The 22,754-nt window shown below is 39.5% G+C and overlaps 1 protein-coding gene across 2 annotated transcripts in view; it reads right to left on the minus strand.

Annotated features, from left to right (window-relative positions):
* LOC116310951 (metabotropic glutamate receptor 4) overlaps nt 1-12,666 on the minus strand; it is a 126,651-nt gene extending 113,985 nt beyond the window's left edge. For both annotated transcript variants that reach the window (XM_039604777.1, XM_031727912.2), the window contains exon 1: nt 11,904-12,666. In XM_039604777.1, the coding sequence (XP_039460711.1) occupies nt 11,904-12,437 (534 nt within the window). In that variant the 5' untranslated portion in view covers nt 12,438-12,666. The remainder of the gene's footprint in view (nt 1-11,903) is intronic.
* Nucleotides 12,667-22,754: the final 10,088 nt, after the last annotated feature.

The raw sequence follows: 22,754 nt of genomic DNA on the forward strand, positions 1-22,754 counted from the left end.
AGCCAAAGAAGTACAAGATAAATATGTGAGTAAATGAGGCATGGTGTCACACCAGCTTGACAACAGTGGGTCAATATCCAGGTGCCGGATTGTAATGGAAGGCCATCAAATTTTGATAGCTTAATGACTGAAGGTTAAAGAAACAAGGTGATGATGGTGACAAACAGACAACTAGTCTGTAAGGATTTATTATGTTTTTACTGAGCGAGGAAGCTCTTGAGACGATAATTAGCCTGTAAATGAGAATTGATCCTCATGTGCCAGCTGGTAATCCGAATGTGTGTAAATATTTGGAGAGCATCTATCTTTGGCTATATTTACAGCTACTTTGTACACTAATTTTAGATATCAGCTGATTTCATAAAATGGGAGCCACTGTAAAATCATGCAAATAATGCATTTTTTCTGGACGACAGCAATCCACCTTTGCACTGGCGATGTTTGAGGGTATCACAGTATAAGAGAAACATAATCAAATTCATGAGACTAGTGCGACCATCTGGTGTAAGAACATTAGACATGCATGCTAGAGCTTTAGAAATCAAGACCCAAGGAGTAAAACTGTTTTTAAACAGCTTTAAAAAGCTGAACAGATGAGTAGTGTACTGCCAGTATATTTTTCCCGATACTTTAATCATTTATCCTTATCCCATTTTTGCCTGTTAGCATAAATAAATATCAGCTGTCACAGTCACCAAAAACATCTAAGTCGTGCTGTTCTGTGTCTAATCGGTTTGCATCTATCAGTATTTTGTCAACAAAACAACCCCTTAATTGCTTCTCTTGGCATGGATCTGAAAAATGACCTCTCTTTCCCATAACAAATTTTCTGGAGCTAATTAATGCCAACTGATCACACTAGCCTGCTGTGTTGGGAAAAAAAGTCTCTGGAACAAGTAAAATTGTTGTAATAATTTACATTTTTTTCTACATGTAAAATAATGGAGATAATTGTACAAATTCACAAGATGAGTATGATGCTTATTGGATCTGATATATTTAGTGAGATACTCTGATAAATACAACTTTGGGAAATTCAGATTTTTTTTTAAATGCACCGTATTTGTGTGTTAAGCTTAGCATGGCGAAATAAACTTGAGCTCTTGTTAAAGAAAAAGAATCAAACAAAAGCATTGGTAGAGCATGCTAATCACACTCAGAAAGGCCACCATGTTGGTTTTGTTTGTAAGGAAAATATGCATAGCTTTCTAATTAACTTTAATTATACACCATGTGAAGCTAAATATGTTGAGTGCACAGCTATTAAGGCAACCAGGCTCATACATATACTTCCTATTTTCTCATAACAAATATGAGTGACAGCTTGTTTGATGGATTACAGTGAATATATAAACCTTCATATCCATTATTACAACTATTGCATGATTAATACGCTGGGACTGTGGTGGTGTCTCCTAAGGCACCTGGTATTTTGGTTTATACAGTCATAGAAGGGCACTGTTAAAAAAGGGCTCGTGTGGTTCATGCTTAGCCAGTCACATCAATGGTCTCATCACACACGACAACAACATCTTAACATATGGGAGGAGGTTTCTCTAGAGAGAAATATAACATGTTGATGATTTGTTTATATGACAGCATTTGTTAATTCTAATGTTGTTGTAAATGCCATGAATTGTCACATCATATTGCACAAGATGATACAACATAAAATGTGATTGTCACCAAAAAGAAAATTGGAAACGGGTAGTGACATTCAGCACAGCACAAAGCTGATACAACCAAAAAGGCTTTCTTAGTTACTGGCTGATGCCAACATACTGGTTAAGTGTAGTGGCACTGCATTCTGGAACTGGGCAGATTTTGTCAGTAAAGAGTTCTGCTGCTTTCAGATGGCTACGAGGATTTAATGTACTGAGCTAAAACCTCTTCATGCAGCTGGGCAGGGGTACCGTACTCAACTGGCTAGAGGGCAGTGAGTAATTTAAATGGCAAATTAAATTTTAGGTGTTATTGTGTTATTGCTTTTTATTTAGTTTGCTCTTGTTGACAAAGTGGCTATATTGGGAGTAGAGTCGCCTTGTGCCAGAAAGACACGTGGTTTTGGGGTGCGTGTTCTCAGGGATTTCACCAAAATAATAACAACTCATTTCGCACAGCTACATCTGCATGAACCACCAGCCTATTTGCTCATGTCAGTGACTCACCATGAAAAAACACAGGCCATATTTTTTTCTTTAATGCAAAATAATGATCGAACACACTATTTTGCAGAAAAGGAACAAATAGAGAAAAAAAATATGTCTCAAGATTTTGATTCCTTTTCTTGTCATTTGAGTATGATGGTGCTTGACACAAGGCAGAATCACAACTTTCCCTACTCCTGTTTATTTCTCAATTATAGCTTGAATATACTCTTTTCATGGTCAGTCCCAACTGCCCCTGAACAGAAAGCGAGTCCTTTTGTGTGACACAGCAGTGACTCATGAGGAGCTCCATGTTGTCTCATGTGTTAGAAGGCTGGATGATGTCCAAGCTGCTTAGCCTGAAGACGGCCAAACTTTTTCTTTCCATCCCTGCTGGAGGGTAGTCTGAGGATATCGCCTGGCATTAGGCTGACAGAACAATTCCTTTAAGATCTCAGGCAACTTTACAGTGGCTCTATGAAAATTTTATTATATTGACCTTTTCTTCCTCATATGTTTTATATTTATTAGTCCGTGGAAGCTGCTGTGCTGAAATTAATAAATAACTGAACTCTCTGTTCAGTCATATCTCAACAACTGACACTGTCACTTTGCCTCTTCAAAATAAAATAATAAAAAAGAAATTGCTCTCCCACAATCAATAGGGAAGCTGTCATGGTGCTATTGATTACTCTTCATTTAAAGCTGCTTGAGTTACTTAAGATTTTAGGTTTTCTCGTTTTTGTAGCTTTAAACCTTTGTTAAAGTCTGAGTAAATTTTAAGCAGCGGTGCCTCACACAGCAGGACAGTGATGGATTGGTGGGTTGATGGTGAGATTATGCAGGTGAGACAGCTCCAAGCCTTTTATCCCACGCTCTTTTCAAGAAAACTATTTGATGGCTGTGCTCTATTTGTGGTGCTCTGTGTGAAGATGTGAGGTTTTGTAAACTTTTATAGAAAAGCCAGAGCAGGGAACAGACACATTAAAATGCTAGAAATCGGGATTTTGCAACCACTAAGGTCTGGTGACAGTTCTAACACGGAGAACATAAGCAAACCCCGCTGGTATTTATATTGCGCTTTTCATTGTCAGTCTTGGCTTCTGGATTTTTTTTTTTCAGCAGTGCTCAGCAGAATAAAATTATACATTTAAGAAAGAAACAGCATTTTTTCCCTCCTCCTGCTGTTATTTCCTCAGTAGGTCTGCTGGTGCACACTAATTAAAGGAGAGTAATTAATTTGAGTGAAACCTAACATATCACCAAAAAAAAAAAAAATGCACAAGAACAGACAGCCACACAGTAGCTTTTTTGTCACTGTGCTCTGTGATTACCAGCGGTGGTTCGTGTTTCCTGCAGAGGGATTTTCAAACAGCAGGAGGACGGGGATAAAATACTGCCAGGAATAAAACACAAGGTTCTGGGCAGCCTTCACTCATGAATGTCCTGGGAATTGACCGCTTGGGCTTGGGTGAACAAAGTGAGTTGAGTTGGAACTAATCCCGAACTAAAGGAGCTGCTCCTCTGTTGTTAGAGCATGGTGGATGGCGGATGTCTGCAATCTGGGGTCGAGAAAGACGGCTTCACAGATTTGATTTGCCCAGTTGTAAAAGCCAAGTTGAGGGGTGTGCAAAAAAAGAAAACACGGAAATCTCACTGGTCTTTGAACAAATTCAGAAACATTGCTTGCTGTTTGTTTTTAAGGCAATTCACCTTTCTTTTGGTTTGTGTTGGTTAGCGTTTCCGGATGCATCGAATTAGTGCATGAGATTTGCTGGGTGCGGATGTGTGGATTTTAAGGAAAAGGGCCGCGTGAATAAACTAATATAGTGTGTTGTGCAGCAAATTACACTCGGAGGTGGATGAGAGCGAGTTTAGTCAGAATGAGTTCTCGTGTTCAAAGCCTTCTCTTCTTAATCATCACCTAGTTCCAGGATGTTGAGCCTCTGGGAATTTGTCAAGGCACACCTGAGGCTGCTCGCGAAATAAAGCACTAACAAGTCAAAGTGTCACATGTAGCCATACCACTATTATTTTGTGGGATGACTTATTACACCAAGGTTCCCATTAATTTCAGGCGTTTAAACCATTCTCATTATAAAACCATCAAACCCTAAGAGAGTCATCTTGTCCATCAAGTTAGAGACATCCTACAACGTTTCCCTAATCATTGTGTTATTTGGGCAATGGGTCAAACAGCTTTGGTAATGTGAAATGGGTAAGTTGTAGTGATAAACCCTCATAGAAAGGTCACCATGCTATAAAGGAAAACTTCATAACAGTCACATCTTGTCCTTCCAAGAAAAAAATAGCAATTTTATGGAGCATTTACTAACTAAATAGCGAAATATGTCCAGTGGCAATGAAGCTGAATCAGGTGCTTCTCAACGCTATAGGTCAAACTGTCAAAGGAGGAAAGAAAGTGGAGTACACTGATGAATTTACAGCCTTTACTGATTCAAACAGGCTGATGTTTCACAATTACTCTGTCCTTGGGATTTATTATTATTAATACATTCAATTTCCTCTTTAACCAATTATACAATGAAAACTGAACAGTACACCAGGAGGACGTTCTACAAAAAAGATGGATTGGTTATCAAGCTGTTGAACTTAAGTGAGAGTTTTCAGTGTGTCACAAAGGTGGCTCTCTTTTTACCTGGTTTGGTCACCATAGTAACTAAGGCTGAACACGTAACCTGGTGGGGAACAGCTTATTATTAAATGTTTCACTTTAAGAGCCACTAGAGGCGCCATATTTTTACTGAAGCTTTTATTTAGAATAGAATTTATCATATTCTTTTAGTGCAATATAGATTCTTTGCTGTACTAATATGTTATGTAGGAAAACATATCTAATGTGTTAAGCCGTATCTTACTAATACCACTAAATGATGCCCAGCTGTACAAGCGGTAGGTGTCGCATAAGGTTGGTGGTGCAGAAAATGCATGCATTTCAGACCTCCAATATGTAGCTGTCATATTAGAAATTGTAGCACTGAAAGCACACCAAGCAGTAAAATAAATATAAAACCTTGAGATTTTTTTTGTCCATTTTACTTGTGATGACCACATGATTCACATGATTTTCTGCAGCATTACCAATTTGTCTTATTTGTTGCACACTGTTTTTTTTTTTTTTTTTGCTGTTTTCATAGATGACTATCACCTGTTCCTAATAATATCTGTGATTGGAGTAGGCAGTGCTCAGCTTGATTTTGAGTGCACACAGAGGCAAAAGCAGAAAGCCTGGGTTTATAACCACCACTGTGATACCAATTATCTTTCGATGGGGACAAAGTTTTTATCAACCCAGCTGACACAAAGAAAGCCTGGCTTTGTTGAACTTGCTTTATACCCCTCAGGTACGGATTGTCACAAATGGTTTGCTATGGCTTTCTCCAGTGTGACTGATGACGATATAGTGGTGTCTCAGCCTTTTTGCACAAATAAAGGCTTTAATTCAATTCAATTCAATTTTATTTATATAGCGCCAAATCACAACAGAAGTCGCCTCAAGGCGCTTTATATTGTACAGTAGATCGCACAATAATACATACAAAATACATAAATTTGTGTGCGCTCCTTTTAGTCTAAAATATGTGTAAATAATATTTTGACTTACAGCTCGTCTTAACATAACAGATTAATCCATTATTAACGTACAATACCGATTTTTTTTGATGCCACTCCATTTTTATTCAGGTCCGACAGTGACAAAGATATAAACATTGTCTGGATGAATACATAGGTCATTAACAAGAGAAAGTAAAAAGCACGCACAGATTTTTGAGATCCTTTAAAGCTTTCAGCCTATCGTCACTGTAGGCTGATTGGGTAATCCAATAAGAGCCCTGTCTCAACACAGTGAAATGCTGAGGGGGAGTAAGGCACTGTGCCTGAGGGGCTCTGCCTCTAATGAGGGAGGAGAGAGGCGGATGCAAGGTCTCTGCTTCACAGACAGCACAACAGGCAGCTGCAGAAGGATGACAAATTACAGGAAAAACCAACATAAAATATTTTAGTAGCAGCTTGAGTTTGCCTGGTACTGATTTTTTTCAAGTATGTCGACTGAACTCTGCTTAAGAAATGGACCACCATCCCTAGAAAAGATATTCCATCATTTGATGTTTTGCTAATGGTGGTGAAGAGTGCTTTCTAAGAAACTGGTGAAAAGCATGTGGAGATCTGGTGATAGAAAATGTCTATATAATTCCCATTAGTAAACCATTTAGTGACACCTGTGCATTCTATGGATCGGGGCATGGTTATACTGACAAAGGTCACTCCCTTAATGATACTTCCCAATAACTCAACAAATAGCAATGATCCGTCAGTTTAAACTGATTTATGGTGACTCAAACTTTTCAAGGAAAATGCCCCACACAATATAAAAATCATCAGATCCCCTCACTAAAAGGGTCAAGGATTGCAGTTATTCCCTTGATTTGTCACCTGTCAGTAGATAACCTTCTTCTTTGAGCTGCTTTCGGAGTATACCCAGCTAACGCCTCTGCTCTCTTCCTTCCATCTGTCTCCACTGTTCCAAACTCACATCTCCACCAAGGAAAGTACTCCAGACTGACTGTGCTTGCTTGTACCTAATTTAGAGAGCTGCTGTGCGGAAGTTGCCCAAGCTTCCCCCTCTTTGTCTAAAAGCTTATGATTGTCTCAGCAAGTCAGCTTCTATACCTGAAACAAGGTGCATGCTCCTGCAGTTTCTGACTGCAGCAACTATATTCCTCAAGCCAGTCTGTGGGGCTGTTTTCCATGATGTATAAGAGATACAATCAAAAGCCTGGGGCTTTAATTACACAGAGTCTGTCTTGAGTATCATAAGCAACCAACCACTAATTACTTCAAGTGCTGGTGCACTTTGCTCCTGCTTATATGGTAGTATAAAGACCCGACCGATGAAAACACACCAAGAGCTAGACCCAGTGATGAGGGAATGAATAGAGAGAGCTTTCAACCCCAATCCCTGGGCGTAAATTACGTAACAATATAGTAAAATATTCATGGCACACCATGGGGACGGAATCCTGGCTGCTCTGAAGTGCTGAGCAAACACTTCACCCTCCACTAAGGAGGATAAGGAAAAACCCATAAGCAACGAGCTGAGAAACAATTGCAACGATCAAGATTGCAAGCAGCACTGGTTCCAATATGTTGAGTCTGCATTCTTTCATTCGTGTGCTCTGTCAATCAAATCATCAGGAGAACGCGATGAAATAACTTACGTTATGCATAAAGCCAAAAGAAGCTTCTGAAATGATCACTCATACACCAATGTACACGCTGTACTGGAGGTCAAAGGGACTCATCAGCATCATCATTCAGCTTCAGCCCAACATGTCAGGTGAACCTAAAAGAAAGAAGCTGAAAGAAGCTACACCCAGTGTTTGAAGTCAGCAGAAATGGTGATGTGGAACCTTCCTTACCGCTCAAAGGAGCCCCACTTATGTTTTTATGTGACGTTAATGATGGAGAAAACGGTCTGAATGTGACGAGCAGTGCTGTGTGAAGGTAATACGTTAGCTTTACTTACCAGTGGTCGATATCCTTAAAGGAAGAAAGAGAGTGGCTTCTGATGGACCTCAATAACTTTTACACCCTGATTTTCAACAGTTGAAAACACAAATAGTATTTGTTCGAAAGAGCCACGATGAAAGTTTATAGTTGCAGGTTTTTAATAGAATCACCAGCCTATGACATGCTTACATTTTCTCTATTACTGTATATGAAAATCCATCTGTTTCTGCACCTGTTTTTATTTTTTAACTATACCTACAATCCCACAAACTAAATTGTCCACATCTGCCTAAATTAATTATTGCCTGCATCTCCCACACAATGCCTTTGAACAACTTTCAGGCAATGAGATTATTTTTTAGGGATTTTCTTTTCCACTGGCACTATAAGAACATGAAAACCAATGCTTCTTAAATTGCTGTACTTTGCCTTTAACCATGGTAGGGGCTCTAAACATTATGGGGTCTTTTTTCTTTTCTTTTTTTAACCACAGTAGTAGTACCTTGGAGCAGTGTCACCCTTTAAATACTATGCACCTGTATTATTTAAGCAGACAAATACGCTAAAATTCAGATCAACTGTTTTATTATACTATAACTTGCTTTATTTAGCTAAACATCAGCTAACAGAGAAACCAAGCAATTTACTGCAGGGGAGTATTACAGAGGCTGGTGGATATGATGGAGAAAACCTAAGCAAAATAGGAACATTCTGCTAAAATCATTTAAGTTGTTAAACACAAACATTGAATCCTAAAGGGCACAGCAAGGTATGATATATACATATATATATATATATATATATATATAAATGTATATGTATCAGGAGAGAGAGCAAGAGAGAGAGAAAAGGAGAGACACATGAGTATATATGCAAAACCATTTTGTGATCTGGTGTAGTGTTAATATTATTCAAAATATTAAACCCTGTGTTATTTTTTTTCACCTGGGGCCACTTCTGGGCCCCCTACAAATCACATTTCCATGGCTTCCTGTTTCTCTATCTGTGTGATTCATGAGAAATTGTTCCGCCTGTCAAGTACAAAATAGAAGATAAGTTGATTAAAGGCTTTTAAGTCTTCCCAGTTCTCTACAATATTTATTTTAAATGCAGGAATATATTTAACAAAAAACTTTAAGAAGTATTGCCATTATTATTGAAACTAACTTTTCTTTTTTTGTTTGCAGTTGCTGTAAAGCATTTGGTGGGAGGATAAGCATCATCAAAGACAGAAACACAACCCAAGTGGAAAACCATATTTACCTGTTGTGTCTGTTATATACATATATATACAATATTTCTAATTCAGTCACACTGATCAGTGCCTATTTTCCAGACAGTCTTTCAGTCTCCCTAACTATCTGCCACATTTAAGCTGAATGGAAAAAAAAAATAATAATAATAATAATTGTCCCTGTAATTGATCAGAGATGATCCAACGTGTAAAAAGATTACAAACAAATTGAGGTTTGACAATTCATTACTTATCTGCACTCTGTTTCCTTTTCTATGAAGTCACAGCACTATGATCGGCCTGTTTACTTCCCATGTTTTTTTTTTAAATAAACCAGGAAATGCAGTGATAGAACACCTCCTTGTTTTTTTGCCCGTTAGTCGATGACTATTGAAGGCTGACGCATTCACATGCTTTCCATTACCTAAAAGCTTTCTCTCTTCCCATTTGGTTCTACTGCCGTAATAGAGAGCTGCACTAGAGTAGGTCATGGTAATTCAGCGTCAGTACTGTGATATACATAACATGCTCAGCTAATAGCTGCTCCCAATACCTCACATTACATGTCAAGGACATGGTGCAATTCTAGGAATGTACCTAAAAGTGGATTTGGCCAATCAGTGCTTGTGTGACCGTTTAAAGATAACTTCCTTGTGTAGGAAAATACACTACAATACAATATACAAACTCTGTAATATGTCCACTGCTCTGTTTCCAGCTGCCTTTGTTATAGACGTGTTTGTCTTTTTCAAATATCAAAGTGTATGTCTTATTATCTTTTACAATGATTTTTCTGTAAAAAGGTTGTTTTTAGCAGCCATCTCTTGAAATATTGTATAGTGTTTGCTACTTGAAGTGCAGTAGCAGCATCCTGTAGTGTTCTCCTCTGCCCCTTAGAGGGATTTGCCAAGTCATTCTCAAGGCCCTGTCAAGGAGGCTGTTCAAGCCCACTGGGCAGATACCTTTAAGGCCATTGTCCGTCAAAAAGGATTGCTGCTTATTCTGGCTTGAGCCTCTAGGGTAAATAATTTGTCCACCCCGGCCCATCTAAGGCCTATCAAAAATGTGAGTTGCACTACACTCACAGGAAACTCATCCTTTGCCCAAGAACACTGAGTTTTGGATGGTGCAGCTCTATGCCCTTTAGAGGAGGAAAAAAGGAAAAGGCAAAATAATTTATTCCCACAACAGGATTTGGCATGCAATTTGGAACACACAACATCTCACTGGCAAACTCCTGTCCAAACACAAGCTTGCCAATTAGCTGTGTGAAGATGTCTCACAAGCCTGTGAGTGGACAGGCCCTCCTCTGGCAGTTCGTGCGCCCTCCACAAGGAGTCCTGGCAGCCTTGTTTGGTGGGAAATTTGCTGTTGGAGAGCTGTAGAGCAGCATGAGGTGCAGCAGTCATTGGAGGCTTTTTGGCCTCCCTGGATACACGTCTTAGCTACGTCTTGAGAACTCTGTCTGGTGTCTTTGTGCTTGCCATCTTGCCCTCTGCATGAAGTTTAAAGGTGCATGTGTTGGTGTATTTCAGCTCTTGCTTTTCAGTGTTTGTGCTCTCTGCTAAGAAATGCCTCATAGTTCTCGTGTTTTGGCTTGAGCAGAAAGGATGATGATGAGTGCTTTGGTAACATCTCATATCAGCTCAGTGCGTACAAAATGGAGTCCTGTACAGGCTGAACTGATGTTGACACATGTCGGAGGCTGTTGGGGCAGTGTACTCACCAAGCTGTGTTGACTGCTTTCTTCTGCCTTGCTGTGCAGTAACACAGTTCCTGTGTGAGCTATGTCACCAACTTCCTTTTGCTCAGTGGGTACAATAATTACAAGGTTTTGTGACAGATTTTAGCATGGCACCAGAAAAAGAAGAAGAAGAAGAAGTCACTCCAGTACTTTGGAGAATTTGGAGTCTCACTCTGTGACACCAATCAGGCTTCTTTAGGATGGAATATTGTACTATTTACCTTTCTACTCTTTCTGTTGAGAAGTTCGTTGACCGTAGCGGCTGGCTGGTAGAATTTAAAAGAAGTTAAATCAGTGTCACAGCAGGTGTTACTGACCTGATCTTCTTTTAACAGACAAAGTCTGTGTAAATATCACAAAGGCTACCTAAAGTATTACCTATAATTTGAACAACAGTGGAAGCTCTAACTATCTCCTCTGCTCCTCAATAGCTTCTAAAAGCTTAAAGGATAAGGAAGCGGGAAAGTAAGCCCCTCATATAGTATATGTTCAGTCCTCAGACAGTTACATTCGTACAGATTGACTTGCAAATTGTTAGCCAGTGAATTCATGAATAACTAATAAGAGATCCTCACTTGTCTTCATAGACCAAGGGTTTCAATGCATAACCACTGTTTTCTCACTGCTACCAAGTCTAAAACAAAGACAATCTGTTGCAACACAATCCTCATGCTCATTAGTTTGGATGTCGCCTGTAGTTTGGTTTGACAGCATTAAGCAGGTATTATATAAACCTTGTCAAATATTGTTTATGTTTTCTTCTCATTTCACATCTGTTAACCCAAAACAATGCAGAGTCTCATTTTATACTCTATGTCCAATAGTAATGCAGGGAGCTCACGGTGCCATGCATGGCTTCCCTGAATTAATTAGAAGAGGGCTGACTGACGACCATTGGCAAATTAATGTCATTAGTGAGCAGAATTATGGTATAATGATTAGCGCCTAGTTTTCTGGACAGTAGGAAAATGTTTGATACTGATGCCATTTAGACTTGTGAAGAATAGACAGATAGGAAAGCAGGATGAACATGGCCTAGGAGAGGTTGTGTTTACTTTTTTATACTATATTTACAGTGTGGTGATGCTGATGGGGTGTAATATTGGTTATACTGTTTTTCATTGAAAGTCTAGTGAATTTAAGTATGCTGCACAGGATATGTTTTGAGGTATTCCATGTAAAAAGCACTTTCCAAACATGATTAGAAAAAGGAAAATAGGAAGTATATACTGAAGAGCAAACTGACCTTGAAGAGACGTAAAATGTTGGCTACCATGATTGACACGGAGCTGGCAGATGCACCAATTACTCCCACCACTCTCTCGGGCTTAGTGATGATGGGCGGCCCTCCGCTGAGACATTTGACATCAGTTGAGTCTTTCTCAATCAGTGCCTGAACAAATGTCAGCGACTGTTCCAGAGCGTGGGTGTCCCGTGAGCAGGTGTCTAGGATGCGTGCCCCCAGAGTGATATTAGGCAGCAGCTCATTGTCATTATTGATACGATCCAGGGCAAATAACATGGCCTCCAGCCTATGGATTCCTTTCTCCTTCTTCAGCTCTCCACAAGCTTTGCCGTCATTTCCCCTCGCGTGCACCGGAAACAGCCCGCCTAGAGATATGTCCCCATCAATGCGTATTGAGTTTAGGTGTGTATGGCCCGGCATTTTCGGTTTGGCAGCCAAGGAGATCAAGACATAACAAGCCAGCAGCAACACCCAGCAGCAGACGCCTTTGTGGCAGCCAATCCATGCTCTCTCAAAGCCTCTTTGCAGAGTCATAATGAAAGGCTAAATCCGCATCCAAATACAAATTCAAGGTCTTTGAAAATGAAAGAGGTGTGCACACATATACCCACACACACATACAAATGTCCTGAAGGTTTAGCCGCAATATTTTTCAGAGCACAGTTGTCTTCAGAAGTCTCTTCTCATGGTTTCTAGCTCTGCAACAAATTCGCTAATACTAATTATGCAGCTGTGCTCTCTTTATCTCTTACCCTTTCTTCTTTCTTCTTTGTGTTTCACTCACTTTTCCTGCACCTGAGAGTTGTGGATACATGCAGTAACTAAACAGTACAGAGTGTTCTGAGGTGGAGTCCACAGAGAGCAGCTCTCATAAGGCAAGAACAAAGGTGGGAAGCTTGCCTCTCTTCTCTGGTTCTCCAGAATCACTCAGGTGCATTTAGCTTTCCTCTTGGTGTGTCAAACAGGCAGAAAGTTACAAGGCCAGCCAGTGGGCTCCACAGTGGGTGCCTGCAAAGAGAGAGAAGAGGTGTCAGAGGCCCTGAAGAAAAGAGCAGGAAAAGCCACTTTTGGAAATAAAAGGAAATGAAAGATGGAATGGAATCTCAGTCATCCAATTTCAATAAAGATGGCTTTATGCAGGGTTTGGCCTTTTATTAGTGTCAGTCAATGTTAAGGTTTTCTCTTTGTAGAATCTCCTAGAAAAGGCACGCTTTATAGTTAGTGTGTGTTAGAGAAGCTGCAATGTCACGCACGCTTTTTTAATTGACATCATATTCAAAGGGGCACATAATGCTTGCTTTGGACAGCCAAAGCTCCAGTCTAGTTTGTAGATTCTTAGATTCAAGCAGAAATAATACCAGAACCCAGCACTATACACAGGAAATCTATTCTGTGTTGCACCCATGCCTCAACTGCTTTCAGAGTACTGCAATGAATTATTTCTATGTGCCTTGAGCATAACTGATTTGCTCCTGGTTGGCAGTGTTCCATAGGCTTCATAACGGCACACTGCTCTCTTCATGTAGATCGTCTCCAGAGCGTTATACCAAAGGTTATGAAACACGCTAGCAAATTAAGAGCACATGATTCTGAAAATCAAAAACCACATTCTTTGACTTGTGAACTTATTCACTCTTTGCACATCTTATCCCTCATAGCCTTTCCAATCCTTTGTATCAGCTGTACTCTATTTATATATGTGTGTATGTTTGTGTCTGTGTGTGTCCTTGTATATTCTTTCAAAGACAACTGGCTTCCTCCACAGCGCCAGACTAATAGAGCAATGGATCTGGACACAGTGGGAGAAGCCTGCAGTTGTCCCTCACTCTCAATTGACCATCACACACACACACACACATATCTGTCAGACTTTCCTTCATGCTGGTTTTGTATGCTAACATACAGCCCCCTGCTGTGTTTCAGCCTGTAACAGAGGACACAAAGGGCAAAAATTCTCTTAGGATCACAAAGTTGCGCTACAATGCACCAGCTGTCAGACCATCACTTCCGATTGGTGATATCTGAAGTCATTTTAATGCAAATGGAAGTATAGTGTAGTAATAGCTGTTTTTTATTTTAACATTTTTCTCTAATTTTGCGAAAAAATTGGCTAGCTGTCTTAGAAGTGGAGGGGTCAAGAGATTTGTCGTGTATCATGAATTATAGACAGACTTGTTTGTGCTCATCACATGTTTGTGTTGCTTTCTTTAACTTTAGACTATCAAATTATAAAGATACAGCGCTAACACTGCACAGTGGCCTATCTTGTTCTGCCTCTCCCATCCTGCTGGGAACCAAAAGGAGATATTTATATCATTCTGCACAGATCATCCTTCTAAAACATAGCATTCATAATGGATGAAAGCCTACCAGTCACTGCAAAACATCCCATTCTGGGGGAAAGCCTTGAAGAGAAGGCAGAGGGAAAGGTAGCTACATGGGCTTAAATATGAAAAGAGTTGAAAATAGACAAATAGGTGGAAAAGTAACCTGACAAACAGTTTAAAATGGGGGTCAGGATAATGATTATGGAGTAATGCCTGCTTTTTCACCACTATTAACATATATTTTAAACAAAAGCACCATGTACAAGGAAAAAGTCCCCCGTGTCATAGTCCATAATGATTCACTGAAAAACATATGCTTTTATTTTTGTCACGATCCTGGGTCTCTGACCCAGCGTATTCAGTTTATATTTTGAGTTCTTAAGTTATTCCTTGAAATATGTTGAGTAATAGGTTTATCATTTGGTTGCCTTAAGTTTAGTCTAGTTATGTTTCACTCTTCTATGTTAGTCTGTCATGTTTCTTGTCTTCTTGTTCATGTTGTCAAGCTTGTGTTATCATATCTACATCGTTTCCTGTTTTATTTTGAAAGTCTGTGTCCTATGTCAGTGTAGTTGGCTTTCCTTCCTTTGTGTTGTTAAGTCAGATTAGCCTCAGCTGTTTCCCCATGTGTTTCCACTTTCAACTTTTTAGTTCTCCCAGTTTAGGTTAATGTTTAGTTTTGCATCAGTTTGTCCCGCCTTTTGTTTCCACCTTTTTTATCACCTTTTTTTTTTTATCAGCCATATTAAAATTTTGTTAATATCAAGTTTTGTTCCACATTCTTTTGTGTCTGCATTTGGGTCTACTATTCACAATTCATACAGTCTGCTTCGGCACACTGTGAAAGAACAAGCTGACCATGTTGGACACAGACTTTCAAAATAAAACAGGAAACAGCATGGAACAACGTAGACATGATAGCACAAGCTTGACAACATGAACAAGAAGACAAGAAACATGACAGACTAACACAGAAGAGTGAAACATAACTAGACTAAACTTAAGGCAACCAAATGATAATCCTATTACCCAACATATTTCAAGGAATAACTTAAGAACTCAAAATATAAACTGAATACGCTGGGTCTGGGACCCAGGATCGTGACAATTTTTAAAAGATTTTAAGCATTGGTGGCCCAAAATTCAACAACTGTATTTCTCTTTGTTATATTGTCATTTTTTTCCATGAGACCGCTGTACCAGCCCGTAAAGTGGGGACAAAAGCTCCAGCCTGGGAACTTCTTATTTCAAATCAGCCCATCCAATTATCATTTTGACTACACACTAAGCAGCCACAATCAAGATAATTACAGTGCACCTCTCCACAAAACAACCAGATAAATGCCTTGAGAGCTGGACAATACTCTGGTAATTGAGTCAGGTTCTAAGAATAAGCCTTGACATGTGAAGATGAAGTCCTGCCTACCTCTCAAGATCTTTTTAGAAGAGGTGGACAGCAGTGCCTTCACTGTCATCACTCTGGAACACCGCATACACAGTGGCAGTTTTACCAGATGTTTAGTCACAAGGCCCAGATGGGCAGAGCAGATAAACATCAGCTGTCTGCTCAGAGTATGAGTTGGGGGGAAAATGCAGAATCCACATAGCGACTGTCTCCCCTCGCTGCTATGAGGAGGAGCTGTGGTTTCCTCTGCACTCAACCAGAGTCCCCTGCTGCTGTAAGCATTACCACACTGACAGCTGACAGGGCTAAGGTTTTACTCCAGTAAAGGTTTCACTTAAATGGAATTACACATTTCTATGGACTAATTTGTAGACAATATTTACTGAAGTGTGTCTCCAATTCAAAAGACAATGAAGCTTTGTGAAATGTGCAATGTACTGTGCAGAAGCCACCCCTCATTTCTTTATATTTCGCTAGGAAAATGGGAAATGGGTGCAGTGTTTTATTGAAATGTGCAAACATACCTGGAAAAACACGGTTTGTTAAATTCTAACAAGCTTGAAAGTTAGTATGATCACCTTTATATTTCAGCACAGCCTGAAACCTCTTTGGCAGGCTTACTTGTAATTTCTTCAGGAATAGTTCCCCAGGCTTCTTGAAGGACATTCAAAGCTCTTCTTTGGATGTTGGCTGCCTTTTGTTTCAATCTCTGTCAAGATGATCCCACGCTGTTTCAACAATGTTAAGGTTCGGACTCTGGGGAGGCCAGTCCATGACTGACAGTGTTACACTATTTGTTTTTCTATCCAGGTATGCCTTTACTGCACTGACAACGTGTTCGGGAATATTTTCATCCTGACAAATGAAGCTGTTGCCAGTCCGACACTTTCCACTGGTACTGCTTGACTGAAATCTAACTTTTCTGCACTCCATCACTTCTGACAGGATGCACAGCACCACCGAATGAAATGCAGCCCCAAACCATGACAGAGCCGCCACTGTGTTTTACTCACTGCTGTACTCCTCTATACATACAACGATTTGAAGCAAAAATGTCATTATTTTCAGTAATTTTCGTACAATTAATGTTTAATATGGCTTACTTCAGTTTAATCTGCCTGTTTCACTTCCTTAAGATGGACTCTTGTTAGCCACCGTTCCTTTGAGACCATTTCTGATGATAGATGTATCTCTCAGCTCATGTGGCTGGTCATTGCTGGATTTTCTTTTTGGACTGTCAGATACTGTTCATCTGTTGTAGATAGTTATTTTTTGGCCTACAACTTCTTTCTTTTCTCCTTCCCTTGGCTAGTTACCTCAAACCTTTTAAGAAGACAGTGCCCACCATGCCAAAATATGCCAAGCTTTTATCCAATAGCTCTTTAGGAATCATCTTGTTGGTGCAAAAATACTGTTTTTGCCATTTCAACTAAAGAAATGGAAATAAATTACAGGCTGCCAGTAAGATCAGGATCACTTTAATAATTAAAAGAAAGTCTGGTTCATAGAATCAAAGAATAATGAAATGAGGGGTAACTCAAGACTATTGCACATTATTATAAATAAAGCAATAATTAAAAAAAAAAAAAACTCTAACTTCCAGTTTTATTATTTTTAAATTGGCTTGAGGGTAAGTAAAGGTAATTGAAAGGGTTATCATTTTTCGTTTTCAAGTCGTTTCAAGTCTTTGCAAAATTATAGATTTTGGCTGCCATCAAATGACATTTAGGACTATTTGCTGACGTCACATATTTATTTATTAATGTAGTTTTTATTGGATGAATTTTACTGACATTTGTTATACAGAAAATGTCAGGGAACTGAGTGTCTCTTGAGGATTTAAGTAATGAAGAGCTGCAAAAGGATTAAATACTAAAACGGAGGGACTCGTATACACTGTCTCAGAAATAGTTTGGAAAAGTACAAATGGCCAAACGATCAAAGATTGTCAACAGCAATTCAAAATTTTGAATCAGCCATTGGCTACTTGCCAGCCACGACAAAGCCAGACTGACAAGCAAACTCCCACTGAGCCAGACTGTTTGAGGAAACACAGCCAAATCAGCAAATGCCTTGCTATAAAAAGATCTTTGTTTGTCTAATTTTTTAAACCAAGTCTGGCATTAGCCTTAGTATGAGTTTTACTTCGCACTTTATACAAGAAAAAGACATCACCAGGATTATAACAGCCACACACAACCGCACCTTCCCACCCCGAAACCTCATTCACAGTTAAAATGCAGCTTTCAAATCGTGTGAATAACATTTCAGCTATTCATAATAGCTGAAAAACCACTGCCGTTGGTGAACTTGTCACATGTCTTGAGTTTTGTTGTATGGCCTTTTTATTAAATAATGATCTCGAGTTTTACTATTGTTCAGCTTCTTTGAACATCCTATAAAGCTCAAAAGAAATGCAGCAAGACACAGGCTCAATTTTGCATTCAATCATAACTGCGAAGCCTCACACAAACATGCAACCTGCTAATAGGTCTGTCAAAGCTGTACAGGGCACTGCCTGACAGTGATATCCTAATCCAATGTGGAACTGCTGTTTTGGCCGTTATGCTTCAGCAGAGGAGATACTTAGGCCCAAAAGACCAATATGATCACAGCCGAGAGCAGAGATAAAGTCCTCAGAACGCAGAACGTCACACTCTCTGCATGTCTGTGGGCTGGTTTGCTCAAAGTGTTTTTTTCGAGCCCTTTGTTTATACCTATTTACATCATCTCGACTGTGTTTTTTACAGTAATGTTTTTCAACTGTGCATATAAATGTGGCTGCTTGAGAAGGATTGTTTTCACATTTTCGCTGGTGACAAATGTTATCACTTGCTCGCTTATTTTCAGAGGCAACATTTTTACACTAGAAGTGATTAAAGTCCTTCCTCTTTGAACCACAAATTATAAGGAGCTGGTTGGGATGGATGGAAGACATATAAAGCCCAAACAGGGCTCTAGACTGCGACCAATATGGTCGCAAATGCGACTAAATTTTTCCGTGGTGCGACTAAAAACATTTGGTCGCACTGGTGCGACCAACTGTTACCAACATTTGGTCGCACCTGTTTGGGTAACAAAAAAAATCTCTGCAACTCTCCATGTTTTCAACAGCAGACACACATTATGCCCTATCGTGGACTAAACCAATCAGAGATAGTCAGGGCGGGACCTCTCTGATTGGCCGTGGTCCAGTGGAAAGTGCAGGTAGAAGAGGGAGGTGAGTAGCTTTAATAAGGCGATATCAATTCATTAACGGATTCCACACAAAGACGTAAACACAGAGCGACCCGACGCATCAGAATCAGCTTTGTCTTTCTCGGCTTTCTCACCGGACGGCCCGCAGACGGACACGCTGTCGGAGCTTAGCGATTCTGATGCGTCGGGTCCGCGCTGTGTTTACGGTTTTTGCGCTGATTCTGAGCTGCAGGTTTTGTCTCTCCAACCAAAATTCGCCGAGCCAAAAAGAAGCAGCAAACTGCGCTTCACATTTGATCAATGTCGTCATGAATTCCTCTGACTTTTGCTGTTTTGCTTCCCCACGATAAAAATTACACTTCCTACACAGCTCCCTGTGTGTACTTCAAGAACAGTTTCCCGTCTCAAATCTCTGTTTTCTGGATTATTCATTCGCTTATTACCCACCAGTCTACCGTTGTTTACAGCGCTGTCTTTTTCTTTTTCATGTAAATGACGTCCGACAAGAAAGCCTAATTTCTGCTGTTCAATACTGAAGAAATTTAAACTTCTTAAAATTATGCAAAATTGCAGAATATTGCAGAATATTTTTAAGGTTATCTGCTATAAAAAGCCAGACCAGGAAAATCTCCTTCATGTTTTTCTGTGTTTTATTCTCAGTTACTTTTACACAAAGGCATCTGCTGTGATGTTCACAATTCTGATGAAGTCTCACAAGTGTCAATACTGATAAATGATCAGAATTATAATATTTCTGACTGTCTGAGGCTAAATTGAATCGAATCAGGACTTTGAGAACCGGAATCGAATGGATTATAGAAATCAGTGATGATACCCAGCCCTAGTGAGCAGCCTAGGCCTGACAGAAGTGGATGTAGCTGTGGGTAATAAGAAAAGATGAAAAGAACTATTGATAACTTTTTGTTAAGTTAAGGCCTGATCCGTCTGAAATTCATAGCCAGTGCTCTGACACAGTGCCATCAATCTTTGAATGCTGAAAAAGCAGCAGTGTATCCAGAAAACACACTTCATGCTGCAATAAATGCACTGCCCAAGTGTCCCTCTCCCCACTGCCTTTCAGCAGCATGCAACAGCAAACAGGTCGTCAGAGGAGGCCAAGATGATGATTAAGTTTAACATTTTCTACAATATTGACAAAGCACTTTAAGCACAACATTGTTAGTTAATAATTTAGAAATGAATATTGTCTGTATGGACCTCCCCAAAGAAGGTGCACATGTAAAACTGCGGTGTTAAGCGGCGGTTGAAAAAATTTGAGTGCGCCTAACTTTTTTTGTGCCGGTCGCCTAACTTTTTGTGCCGGTGCGCCTAAATTTTTAAGTTAGGCGTGCCGTGCGCCCATGTCAAATAGTTAGTCTAGAGCCCTGCCAAAGACTTTGAGAATCGTGTCTACAAGTCGGCTCTAGAGTTACATCTGTCATTTTTTTAGGGACTATTGTTAAGGTTACATCTACTATATTGAACTAGACCACAATCTTATTCTATCCCTACCGAAGTGCTGCTAGTACCAAAGCGCAATTATATTTTCAAATAATGTTGGATATTAGCCTGGACTATTTGACTCATACGTTTGGTACAAAACAATGTTTGCAACTTCCTAGGTACATATTCGAAAGCTTTCCTCTTTTACAAAACATAATCTGTTCCACCTTATGTTTCCTTCAAAACATATTTCCTTTAGCAGAAAGAAATAACCACGGGCAAAAAAAAAGAAAAAATTGCAGGAATTTTTGCAATAGCTTCTTGCGACGAAGCGTTTAAAAGCTGTTTTTAGGTTTTTAATCGTCTTTTCAACAGGAGTCCATTAGAGGAGAGAATTTCTAAGGTTTAGCTCTCTCTCTCCCTCACTCTTTTATGACACTGACATTTTCTACATTAGTTTCTGCTGAAATGCTGTACAAAATAAACATGAGCCTAATGATTATTGACGTCAGCCTCTAATACCTATTGTTTTTTGACAATAAAGGCACTGGCAGAAAAACAGCCTCTGCTTATTGCAGAGGAGAGTAAAGACTGGTCTTCTAAAAACAAAATCTCATTAGTTATGGTTTTCATGATGAAACTAGTTTATTTACACCTCAATCTCTGATAAGAGGCGCATGTTAGAAATGACTTGCTTCCATGTTGACTTTATATTGTTGTAAAATAGTTTCATAAAAAAAGAAAATTGATTGTATTGTCTTGTGCTGAGTTTACTTCTTTGTGCCATTTTACTCTTGCACAAAAATACTCAGGATCCCCTTGTTAAAAGCTGCTATACACAGTAAATAAAGTCATTCTGTTCTTTTCTTTTCAGAACCTAAAAATCCGTGTATCGTTTCCATGTGTTTAGATTTTATAAACGTGTGACTCTGAGAAGGAGCCGACACTGACTCAAATTGTGGCCACTGGGCATTAAGGGTTTTAATACCTTAATTGTCTTTCTTCTCACGCAGTATCCCCCGCTTGACTCCCCGCCCCCCTAACTCTGCTTCACAGTTTGAAAACCTCTGTGCAAGATGATGGGACAGATAGAGCATAAGTAGTTTCCTAGTAAGAGTACAGAATAACCTTTGTGGAAAATGTTACACAAATCTCTACAGGTGCATCATAATTTGAATAAGTGTCACATTAATTCAGAGTGAAATGTTCCCTGGAAGATGAGTCATTGAAGGAAGAAGACAAAAACAAGGGTACAAGAGTGCAGGGCCATAGAAAGTGCTTGAAAGAACTAGAAAGCAGAGGGAAGCAAGCACAAAGCTTCATTACATGCATTGTAACTTTATATAGTAGGCTATCTGCATTCATTCCCTCTTCATAACAGACATCAGACACCCACCTCAAAGCTAATTCCCCTTTGCTCCACTACCTCCTTCCCCCTCTCCAGGGTACTGTCCATTAGCTCACTCCAACAGAGCTGGAGATATTAGGACCGATTCATGCTCACTCATTAACACTTTCTCCATGCAATATGCAGATTCCATTAATAAACAGTCTGTGTTGCTGTCCTGGGGTAAAAGGGAAGATGTGGAGATCTGTGGAGAACATCTAACAGGAAAAATGCAGAACGGGACACAACAATTCTTTAAAGAGGTCATAGTTGGATAATAATGAGGTTTAAGATTCGCAGGTCTATTTCTTTCCTGTTTCTACTGCACTGATCTGGCAATATGGCATCTTTGTTATGAAAATGATCCCAAATGTGATTTCTTTATTTATACATTTACACATCAGTGCAGACTGCATGTAGACACTCACACACAAAAAAACCTCTGGTCCTGTCTGGAAAAAAAAAGCCATGTACTCTGTGTGAGTAATATCCGTCTCTCAGCTAGAACGTCTTTGGTGTCTCTGAAAATCAAGATGATCCCTAAAGAGAATCCCGGAATTAAACTGTTTGTCAGTTGTAGTACTGCAGTAGTTAAATACCCTTTATACTTAAATGGGTTACAAGATGCAATTTCTCGTACATGTCATTTTAAGCCATGTCTCCTCCCTGCTGCATGTATGTAAAATCTGAATTATTCATGACCAAATTCTTCAAAGCTCAACACACACACGAGCAATTAATGCTGGCAGGATTGTAGTCATATAGAAATGATAAGACTTTGTCCTTGTGTTTCAGTTATATCTAATTCAAAACAGATTTTTCTTCAAGAGAAGGAAAGATAAGAAATGCGTGTATAAGAGCCAGCTGAGGCTTTGTGTGTGTCCCATTTTGCTTGAACTAATTTTTCATGACACACTGCAGTTTACAACATCAACAGACAAAAAGCAGCCTTTGAGCTTTCCTGTTGAGGAGCTAAGTGCGGTGTTTTGTAAGTGCTTGAATCAGAATGTCCTTAATGTGCTAAACGAGACAGACAGAAGGACTGGACAGTATGAAGATTTAACTGCAGCTTAACTCGATTTACTCAAAAC

Source organism: Oreochromis aureus, linkage group 20 (genome assembly GCF_013358895.1).
Source record: "Oreochromis aureus strain Israel breed Guangdong linkage group 20, ZZ_aureus, whole genome shotgun sequence".
In the NCBI taxonomy this organism is placed as follows: Eukaryota; Metazoa; Chordata; class Actinopteri; order Cichliformes; family Cichlidae; genus Oreochromis; species Oreochromis aureus.